The sequence below is a fragment of the Azolla caroliniana genome, unplaced genomic scaffold (assembly GCF_043228905.1).
Source record: "Azolla caroliniana isolate FFs.n. ecotype wild unplaced genomic scaffold, voAzoCaro1.0.p SCAF_7, whole genome shotgun sequence".
NCBI classification, from domain to species: domain Eukaryota; kingdom Viridiplantae; phylum Streptophyta; class Polypodiopsida; order Salviniales; family Salviniaceae; genus Azolla; species Azolla caroliniana.
Window position 1 is genome coordinate 993983 of NW_028230442.1, and position 12183 is coordinate 1006165.

Here is a 12183-nt window from a genome sequence, read left to right on the forward strand (position 1 = left end):
CTTAACTCATCTTGTAAACCCTCCTACAAATTGTCTCAAAACTTTGCAAACATGTTCAAGAAACCAAAAGATAAACCAAAGGGGCTATCTCCCTAATAAAGGTTGGAAACCAACTAGAGCTATTTGATGTGCAAATTACAAGACAAATCGAAAATCATATGATGATGCATACCTTAGGCACATATACATTATCAATATTTTAGAACAAGTATACCTCATCATGCATTACATATATATGATCCAACAAACTCCATGTTGATTAACATTGCATAGATTGAAAGGTATAACCAAGAACTATTCTATGAATCCAACTTCACTAATCGTACTTCAATGACTTCTACTATGAACAAATATCAAGTCTCTCTTTCTAGATTATCCATTGAACTATGTATTTATTTTTGAGGTGAATTTGACAACATATTAAAATTACCGAGCAACCACTCGTACAAGATGTAAGCATCACCAATAGTTGAATGGCATCATTTGGTGCATAAATGCTGGCAAGCCATATTGTTTCCCCTTTGTCTTTCCCAATGCAATTGAGGAGAAATGAACACATTCAATGGAGAAGAAATCAAATGTCAGGTTCTCACAAAATACATCTTTGAAACATTGGTGACACTAATGCTTCTCTATGGGGTGACAACATTCCAATGTTTATTTGGAAAGAGTTTACAAATAAACTCAATACATATTCCACATTGAAATATAAGATGAATAGCAACACTAGCAAAATTATCCATAAACTCATGAAAATTTATCAAACTCATCCATATAAGGGGCTTTCGCTTGCATTTAAGAGATGTTGTGTTTTGATAATTGATTTACTATTTATAAATCAATAAAACACTCTACTTGTCATGAAAGTGGGAAATTCATTATATAAAAGAATTTGTAGTTTTGACTAGACATTCGTTTCCACATTATCATTCACATTAATGTCTCCTACATTATCTAGAAAACACTAGCAAACCATAGTTTGATCATAGCAAATGGAAATATTTTCTATTTTATTATTTTGTTGACATGCTAGAAGTTCTACATACAAAGGAGTGACGATGGTGGTACCCGTTCGATTCTCTACTAACATAAATATGCATGTCAATGTGTTGGCTAGGTAAATACGATTGAGGGTCTTCCTTGTGTGGTGTGTCCATGCATGATTCAACATGCATTCGATGCAATCCATTTATTGGTCATTTGATTTTTTGTACTGGTTCAATTTTAACGGTTTCGGTTTCATGGTTTAAATGTTTGGCTTGGTTTAAGTTTCAAAATTTATAAATGGTTCGGTTTTAAATAGTTTGAGTTTGACACTCTCGAACTGAACCGAACCGTTGCCGATTGTTACACGCCACCAAACATCTATAAGGCTCATCTCACCTCATAGAAACCATATAGGTGTGGGTATTTGGCTATTCTACCCATCTCAACTTTTCAATCAATTTATAAATAAAACTTGTGAGTTGTTTTGTCATTGGCCCAAATGTGGACATACGGGAAACAACAAATGAAACAACTCACACAACCCATGATATAATTGACATAAGTTCATGAAAATACCAGTCACGCATGCTCTTCATTACAACCACCATGCTTGAAGGTTCTCAAAAAAAGTATCCAAAGAAAGAAGTTGTATCACATGTGACAAGGCTTGTTTTTTGTTAAGGAGGCCTAAACTTTCTCCACTTTCTTGTTGTGTATAGGAAGTTGACCACATCGCTCATGAATTCCCAAATAGATTAACCACCCTAAACAACTAATTGTTTTGAATATTATGGAAGTCATTTGAACTTGTTAAGTTTAGAAGAATGGTTCCTTTTGAGGAAGGAGTTCCTTCTCAAAGAAATCGTCAAAGTTGGCCCAAGTTTAGGGTTGATCCAAATCATTGGAGCTCATCCACCATTTATAAGCCTTCATGTTGGTAAAAGGCTTGCCTAAACAAGCATAATGGTATCAAGTCAGGTAACGCAATGTATGCAAATCCATCCATTTTTAGAGGAATGCTAAGCTAGTATTGTTGATAAGGCAACACTTGCCCTAAGAAGGAAGGCAACTTTACTATCTTTACATACTATCCACCACCTTGAACATATCTAGAGGGGCTTTGATGGAACATATCTAGAGGGGCTTTGATGTTGCATTCATAATGAATATTGATGGCTTTGTTCACATTTCATTTATAAATAATGATGAAGTTGAGCATTTTGGCTTCTCCCTTGTATTGAGCATCTGCCACATATGTTCAATCACTTTGACAACAACTATCAAACCATATGCATTGACCAAAACTCCCATTTGACCAATGATATGCTCTTTTTAGCTCAACACCTAGACAAAACTACTCACATTGTGTGACATGCATAACTATAACTGATCATGAAATAGACTTTCTATAGTTTTCCCTATTCTTATGATGAGTACATGTGGATTAATTATGAAACGAACGAGGATATAAGTTAGAGTATGTTCAATTCTACTGTGTGGGATAACTATTAAGTGTGTTATCACTTGACCACTTCGCATAAAGTAGTCAAGTGTGAATATGCTATGGCTTAGGGTTTCTACCTATATATCAATGGGACAATCATACGGTCGATATTGAGGAAGAGTATTAGCTTTTACCTTATCAAAAACATCGGTATAATGGTGATACGTCTTTGGAAGTTAAAGATGTTGACTCCTTGATGATATTTGATGGCTTCATTGATGCTGCAAATAAAAACATTGGTTCCTTTCGTCCTTCCTTACGTAATTGATTTAGCGAAATGGTTGGAATTCTATGAGTGGATGCTTGAGATTTCCGATACTTGATTTCTCTCATTGTCCCCTTATAAAAAACATCGGCATAATGGTGATACTTCTCTAGAAGTTATATTGTTGACTCCTCCTTAATGATGTTGGAAGGCTTCTTTGATGCTACAAATAAAAACATTAATTCCTTTCGTCCTTCCTTACGTAATTGATGTAGCGAAATGGTTGGAATTCTGTGAGTGGATGCTTGAGATTTCCAATACTTGATTTCTCTCATTGTCCCCTTATCAAAAACATCAGCATAATGGTGATACTTCTCTGGAAGTTAAATTGTTGACTTCTCCTTAATGATACTGGAAGGCTTCATTGATGTGGCAAATAAAAACATTGGTTCCTTTTGTCTTTCCTTACGTAATTGATGTAGCGAAATGGTTGGAATTCTATGAGCGGATGCTTGAGATTTTCGATACTTGATTTCTCTCATTGTCCAATCGATTTCGGGGTTGTGTAACTCAAACCATGGTAAACCCAAGACAATTGGATGTTCAGGGCTACTACTTATATTAAATGGTATTACACATGCCAAATTATCTAGGACAACACGAACCGGCTATGACTCTTCTACGGTATTTCCAAAAGCAATGGGGCAACCATCAATGAATACTATGGAAGCTGGGCAAGGAAGTTTTCTTAGAGATATCTGATGATCTTGATCAAAATTCCTATCCATGAAGCAAGAATTCACCCCAATATCTAGGAGTGCTAAAACATGTATTGAACGGTTGCTTGTAGTACTAACTTCTACTTGAGCTAAGAACACCTTGACAACTTGCTTAGAAGAAATGAAACCACTAATGGGCTACACGGATCCAGTTGTCCAACCAAACGACTCCTATTTTGGCCGGACTTAATAATTTAACTCTTCTTCTAGTTGGCTAAGGACATCAAATTTGTTTGATACTTGGACTACTAGGATTATCAAACACTCCTAATGAAATAGACTCGGGTTTAGTAACATCAACTACTTGATTTAACTATAGTCTTGGCCTATGGGGACAATTTCCTGCAATATGCCCTGGACCGCCGCAATATACACATAGGCTATTTGCTCGGCATCGTTGTTTTTCTTCTTCCGATAATGGTCCACAATGACGTGTTGTGTCGATTCCATTGGTGTTGGCGTATTTGCAGAGGACGCATTATATGATTCCTTTGGGAAAGGTGTTGCTATGATTGATGCATACGTGGGGTCCAAATTTGTCCTTGGCATTTGTAGTTGTTGTTCTGAATGTCATTCGAAAAGATGATTATTGCATCGTACCGCTCAACTGATTGCCTTCGTGAGCAACTTTGGTTTTTTGTAAAAGTCAGGAGTAAATCTTTGATGTCATTGCGTAGGCCAAACCGAAATTGTTCCATCAATGGTTGGTCGTCCCATGGGATATCGATTATGAGTAGACGGAAATGTGTGGCATAAACTGAGGCGAGACAATATCCTTGACATGGTCTTCGGATTTTATTGATTATTGTCCTAACACTATCGGTATCTCCAAAACACACTTTGAACTTACTAATAAACTCCTCGAAATTATTTAGCAAAGGAAATCCTTTTTCTAATAAAGTAGTGAACTGTGCTAATGTTGTATCACCAAGTAATGTGCCTATGAGCCTACCCGTGATGCATTGGTTGGATATCGGGAAGGATTAATGTTAAGGATCTATATATCGATGGAGTAAGCTCCTCTATGTTGTGGCGGGATTCGGACTGGCGTATACCCTCTTGATGGCGAATCGGGCGGAGATGGTTGTTGGATACCTCCGAGCCTCACACTCACTTAACGATTAGTAAATGATTGAGCACGATATCTCTCTCACTCTCTCAAGCTCTCTCTCATAGACAATAGGTTAATAAATATAAACAATAAGAAGGAAGAGTATGTTTATTAACCCTCTTTGCTAAGAGGTCTAGCACCAACAAGGAGAGAGATTAGTGTTCTTTAACTAAACACCTCACTAATCTCTCTTAACCTCAAAGGTTACAAGAAGGAGGAGAGGAAGCTCTAGCTCTAATCAATAGGAGATCTTTACAAATGGGAGAACCCTCACAAAGCCACCACTATGTGGTTTATATAGCATTCACGTTGTCGCGAAGATTCGCGCGTGCGTGTGCTACTTGAGCGACCACCGGGGTCTTGGACTGGGGAGGACGTTCGCGGAATTATCGAAGAGATGACGATCAATGTAAAATTGGATGAAATTTGTTCACTTGAGAAGAAGAAAGATTCTACACTTGAGAAGTAGAAAAATATGAAGAAGATAAAGACAAATATAATTATATTGATGATAGTGGTGTTGGTGATATCACATATTGAGCCCTGGGCCCCTTACACAAGCCCAACTAGAGGCTTTTATAGGTCTTTCCATGCTTGTGACATGCACAAAACCATGGGCTAAAACCATGGTTTTGTGCACATGGTTTTGCTTATGTCATGCACAAACCATGGGTTTAGAACCATGGTTTTGTGCACATGGTTTTCTAATGGTTGTTTCATCTATAATTCATATATGAAAAGTAAATACATAAAATCTACACTATATGATAGTTGTCCTAGTGGTGATAGTTGTCCTAGTGGTAAGGCAATTATCTTATATCTTTAGAGGTGCAAGGTTCAAACCTTGCTTGCACCCCTTTGTATGAACTCAATTGCCACTAGGCCTTTGCAGGCTTATTTGCTAAGTGTATGTGCAATGTTGCACATCCTTGGTTTATTCGTCTCACTCGGTTTCACACCGTAGCCGAAAATCGTCACGGCAACGTTTAGGGTATGGGCCTTTCACACTTGGACGTCCCTTAGCCTCTTTTCCTCTTGCCGTTTCCTCTTCGTAGGTCCTTCAACACGTACTACGTCCTTGTTGATGCGCTCTTCTTCATGACTGGTTGTGGTGCAATCCAAACGCTTAACAATTAATTTGAATAACCAAGCATACTAGGTTAAGGAACCCTCTGAACTGTGATCGTGTTCCATCAAACTTCATGGGAAGACCAATCGTGGGCTATTTAGGAATCCCTTGAGTACTCAGTCCTTCTTGTTGTAGTGATACGATACTTGCTTCTAATTGTTGTACTCGTAATGTCAATTCCCCATGTTGTTGTTGCTTTTCTATGGTAATTTGTTGTAGATCCCCCAACAGACATTGATTTTCTTGTTCTAGTGTGACGAACTTTTCTTTCGAGCACTGAAGCTCCGAGATGACATATTGATATTCTTGTGCACTAACAGAGGCCATTAGGACTAGAGGGAAGAAGGTTAAGAAGATAAGGACTAGAGGATTGGAGGATAAGAAGAAAGAAAATTCGGTTCAAACTATCGGAAGTAGTACTATGGGTAGAGAGGATTAGTACTAGAGATAGAGGAAAGAGAGTGAGAGAGTATTGTTGGGATTAGTACAAGATGTAGAGAGGAGGGAAAGACTGTGTGGGAATCACGAGAGAGAGAGAGAGAGAGAGAGAGAGAGAGAGAATGATAACAAGAAGTATATTATATGATGAAGATTACAAGGATGGCTAAGAGGCTTAAGACTAGCGTTGAACCGAATTGGTGTTGAATAGTGTCATATGCCTCTATTTATAGCATTCTTAGGAGTATTCTTGAAGTTTCTAAAATGTTCTAGACAAATGAAAATATACACAAATGTTCTAGACTAATCTAGAATATACATAAATTTTTTGTAATGAAATAACAAATGAAAATACTATTTTTTTGTGTTTTAATGAATAACTTAATGGCATGGCCTCAACTTGTGTATCACAAGGTCATGAGTTCAATTCCTTTCAAGGTTATGAGAAGGGGCTTGACTTATGTTGAGGCTATGAGAGTGTAGCTATGGCTCATGTTAAGTAAGCACGTACGACTCCCATTAACCCTCAATGGTATATGGGACATCGAGGATGTTCGGTTCCGTATCACGCTGTTACTAGGGGAAGTTGGGTGGTTTGACATCCATCTTTAATTTCTTTGGTCTACAATTCCTTATGTTTTGCTTAATTAATTAGTTAGACTCTAACACATTTTGCCCTTGCCTAATAACATAATGTTGTAATAGGGTGTTTTGATATCTAACTTTCCAATTTAAGATAGTATAATACTTTGCTTGTATGATGTCAAATTTCTCCAGTTGATTCTTGAATTTAGATATATACAAATTAGCACTTAAAGAATCCTTGACTAATGTATAATGTGCATACCACATGTTAGAATGTGAATCATTGTATTTTGGGATAGTCATAAGGTATTAATATGTATTGGTTTAAAACATAATTTGAGGACTAGATATTTAACATATCAACTAGATATGCTACGTTGTGAATTCAATTCAATTGCAAGTCATAGTGTAATGTCCTTATAAATAACATATGGTAGTATCAAAGAAAAAGTTTAAATTACTACAAAGATTTTGTGATGGATCTTGAAATTAGCATGGAAACATTGAAGTTGTATGCAACAACATGGACCATGGTCATATTCTTGATCAACTTGTCCACCACCTCCAAGGATTTTGTTGTCCATTCATTGGGAGGACATTAATGATTTGAGGACAATTTATTGATCCTCGGCCCTCACATAGAGAAGCACCATCAATCCTCATCATATTAGTCCTTGATCTTAGCAAAATTTTAAACATAGTGAGGTTTTTTGCTATGGAAATCGTACTATGTTGATCTGCCATCTAAAAATTAAGAGCTAATGTATTTCTTTACTAGTCAGCCATGGTTCCAATTGGCACCTCACAATGCTAATGTGTATTGTGATTCCGATGTACTAGTGAGTACCAAGGGATATTGCCATGATCCTCATTGTATTTGCATTGAAGAGACATGATGAAGTATTTGAATAATCGTATAACGTCCTACTTTTAAATGCTAATTTCTAAACATAGATTTATCTACCTTGTCTTTTTGCTTGCTAACATTATTTTGTGGGTTATTTATTGGTTTTTAAAGACACATTTCTAACTCGAATTGAAGCCATTAATGTCCAAGAAAGGTTCTCAACAAGCTCCAACACCGAAAGGACAAGGTATTCAATTGAACTAGGGCACCAATGCTTTTTCCGAGACGAGAAGGCATTGCATAGAACACGAACGACTCCCTTGGCGACAAAACATTTATGGTTTTAGCTTGCTTCAACTAAGCGTGCTCATAGGTCATGCAATAGTAGATCTTTCAAGAGACACTCGAGGAGATCATTGCCTTCACTAAGTGTATGTAAAGAGAGTGTGACATGGTGGCCTCTCTTAAGTGTATGTATCATAGTAACATAAGGGGCTCTCTAAGTGTCGTAGACTCGTAGTGTAGCTAGTTTAGTAAGTTGTGTACCTAAAACATACATACATATAGTACATCTATGGATGTATCTATGCATGCATGCATGTATGTATGTATGTATGTATGTATGTATGTTGTTGGTAGCCGTTAGTGGTAGGCCAAAACCTGTACACATACATATTCCCGGCGCCATATGTGAGTGAGTATAGTATACATTTTATGTATATAGAAGAGAGAAAACAGAGGAAATCCAGAGGGGCAAAGAACAACATCCCTGCGTTAGCTAATTAATTAGTCATCAATCCATCTCAGCGTTTTTTAATCATGGCCTCCTACAACACTACGAGTGCCAAGAGATGTGATGATCAATCTGAGATGAAGCAATCCTCTGCTCCTAATCGCAAGCATGTTCTCTTGGAAAGCAAGAAGCAGAACACTTGTGCTGGCTTGATCAATAATCGCACTATTAACCCTAGTCCCGCTGATCATGTAAGCCTCTTCAAAGCTCAGAAGAATCTAGTACCGGACTCATGTAACAACAATCCGTCTCAGATCGAAACCCATGGTTCCTCTGTTTCTACTACTAGTGATACCAGATCAAAGGTCACAACAGGATTTCCTGCAGGAAGGTTAGTGCTGATGATATCCTCTTCTAACTGTCTTCTGTGTTTATAATGTTTTAGGAAGAAATAAACTGAATTTTTCGTTATTTTCATGCGAATGCCCCTTAGTTTTTGTTATTCTCCCAAATGCCCCTGGGGGGTTTATGTAGAAACTCATATGATGGTCCAATTCATCACCCCCTCTTTCTTTAGCTCTTTTGGGGTGGAAGAAGGGGTTTGGTGTGTGTATGTCCAAGGGCATTTGGGGTGATAACGGAAATTTAGTTAGAGATTATCCGAAGGGCATTCGGAGAATTGTCGAAGCACATTCCCGGAAGATGCCTACAACTTCTTCACAAAACAATTTTCATGGAACTTTATAATGGAATTGATGGACACCCTTTTATTAATGCGTTGATGGTAGTAGGTACAATAGCCCTACAGATAGCCTCATCTCACCCGTCTCCAAAGGATTGCTCAGAAGAGGCAAGACTAGAGCTTATCATTATTTGAGGAGCTCACCTCGTGAGCCCCCATCACATGTCTCATTGGTTCCACCCAAGGTACCTACATATATATATATATATATATGTTTTCTTCCTAACAACATTCTATTCCATTAGATGAGGACAAAGGTCAATAGGTATTATTAACAAAACTCCTATTCTTGTTGTGTGTATGGGCAGGTATTGGACAATTCCTATGACATTTGACAAAGACTAATGTTGTGGGTTCAATTTGTCTCTACAAAATTTGGCCAATCCATAGCTACAACTACCACCACTATTACTAGTATATACTTCTAAAAATGATATGCTTAAATATATATATATATATGTCACTGCTCTGGAATCATCAATCAATCAATCATCATCATCAATTAATGATGATCTTTTTGTCTTGCTTTCTTTGAAAGAGAGGACCTTAAAATCACCAAATATGGGTACTCTATTTTGTAAGAAGTATATTTTGTATAGAAATTGAGATGTTTGGAGCTCTTTCTCTGTAGTGTAAACGCTGAAAAAGATATGTACGATTCTAAGTTTGCCTATTCTTCCACGGTTTCTTACTTAGCTTTACACATCAAGCATGGACGAATCGCATGTGCACATATATATGTATATGAACACTACATAGAGTGCATTGTACAAAATAAGATAAACTTGATTATATAGCAGTCTATAGTGTGAAGATGGAGATTCTCAATTATTGCTTACATGTTACGCGCATAACTATAACTTATATCGTGATAATTTTGATTATAGTTTATGCTTATGTGAGGATAAGAGTATGCGTATTGATTTGTGTTAACATGATCATTAATTATGATTCATTCAGGATGAGGAACAGCTTTGATTAATACTAAAATTTTGACAGATTACAAGTGTCTTGAATAAGAGATTACAAACAACATTCTAGTGCTAGATTGATTAACAGAGTTACAGACAGCCCTACATTACTATCATGATCACAGTATAAAGTCTACTAATAGGAGGAAGAGGAGGAGGAGGATTGGGAAGCATCCTAACCAAAGGGCAGAGGAGAATTAAGTAACAATGCAAATGCAGGATGTGAGAGATGCATAATGTTGTATGAGAGACTATACTAATGCTATTGCAGGGAGTAATTACAATATGCTGCACATCTGTAGATGGGATGGTTAGCCATGGATGGGATGGGATGGGATGGGAGGATAATGGCAATCAATGTGGAGCTCCCTTGCCCTTCTCCTGACCCTGCGAAGGGGCGTTGTGAGGCATGGTCATGGGCATATGATGTGCAGCCTCCGCCGCCGCCGCCATGTCTGGAACGGCAGAGAACTTCTGATCGTTAAGTGTTGTTGCAAGATCGGGGGGTTCAAGGTGGTAGACATACGGGCTGTAGTCCACCAACGACCTCTGCGGCATCGCCATGGCGGCGGGGCTCGGGCTCGGGCTAAGGCTAAGGCTAGGGTTAGGGTTAGGGTTAGGGTTCGGGTTAGAGAAGGCGGACTTAGGGCGCGCAGATGCAGCCGTCAACGTTAACAGGAGCACCGTCACCGTCACCGTCACCGTCATCGTCATGACGGCAGCAGTGAGGGGGCGGCGGGACAGGGCCATTATATTATGTATGTATGTATGTATATAGTTTATAAAACACAGCTAAATATGTATGTATGTAACGACAAGGATTTTTGCACAACGTAAATAATAAATAATGACAAGGATTTTTTTTTTGAAGTAAGTAAGTAAGTAAGTAAGTAAGTAATGGATGTACTTAATTACGATTACATTCTCTCTCTGTGTGTGTGTTTATATACATAGTAATGGCAGGCGGCTGCTTTTTTCTTGCGTTTTTACTCTGCGTTTTTTCGTTGCTTTTATTTATTTATTGTGTATGTGCGTGCGGGTGATTTTTTTATGGGTATGGACTTATAGTGTTTCCGTCCAAAGATACTTGGGTAGGTCCACCGACTTAGGCCGCAAAACTTACTCAAGCTTTTTGGGCCCATATTTGCCCATGTTTATTATTTGCGTTATCGAAGTTTTAATTAATTTACTGCGACCGAACGATTTATATTGCAACCAAATTGGAACTCCCAGCTTTGGAGTGGATAGTAGAGAGTAGCACTAAGAGTTAAAGTTATAGTTCACCCAAATCTCACTGTGTATTCTTGACTAAAATGTCCGTATATGATATATCCTGCAAGCTTAAAATTATGTTTTAACATTGTGCAAATTCTTTCTTTGAAAAAAATTAGAACAGTGGGTAGTAAGAGTTATGCATTAATCAAAATCATTATTAGAATTAATTATTGTAGTATCAAAACGAGATTATGATTACTGCAAAATTTAATATGATTAGCATGATAATAACTATTTTCATTTGTGCAAAAAATGGGCATCGGCATCATGAAGAGCTGATTACAAAATCATTAGTATTGTGATTAGGCCTGTAATTAGTATTTTGGAATAATGACTAGGCACACGCTTGACAAGATGTACTCAAATGTTTCAAATGCACAGATTTTAAATGAAAACCAATGCTTTTAAAGTGAGCAAAATTGTATTGAAATACTCTAGGGCCATCAAGCCTGTGATCATATTTGACAGTACCTTATGGTGATTTGTAAAAGAATTAGGGTAACATTATCGATGTGTGCATGTGCCCACCCCCCTTGTATAAGGTACGTGACATGCAAGAATGGAGGCTCACATTTCATACGAAGTCACTAAATATAACATGGAATGGTGTAATAGCAAATATTCCATTTCATTCTATTATGTGCATGATCATGTGACCTAACATGTTGTCTCCATTAGGCGGTACTTTTTCGAATGTCTCATGCCACTCGGTTTACACAAAGTCCTCATTTAAACTGTTAGTGTTCATCAAATTTAACGTGCATTGCATAATAAATAAGCAAAAAAATTCACCGATACAAAAGAATTATACAGTCAAAATGCACCACTACTAAAGAAGTGGTAACCTGCTACAACATTATAGTTTTCACAATCCTAA

At 37.5% G+C, this 12183-nt stretch overlaps 1 protein-coding gene across 1 annotated transcript; it reads left to right on the plus strand.

Annotated features, from left to right (window-relative positions):
• Nucleotides 1-8346: 8346 nt before the first annotated feature.
• Nucleotides 8347-9713, plus strand: LOC147861437 (uncharacterized). Its single transcript, XM_087322698.1, has 3 exons — nucleotides 8347-8709; nucleotides 9110-9245; nucleotides 9369-9713. Exons 1-3 carry the CDS (start codon nucleotides 8405-8407, stop codon nucleotides 9393-9395), a joined length of 468 nt encoding a protein of 155 aa, XP_087178824.1. The 5' UTR covers nucleotides 8347-8404; the 3' UTR covers nucleotides 9396-9713.
• The last annotated feature ends 2470 nt before the right edge of the window (nucleotides 9714-12183 follow it).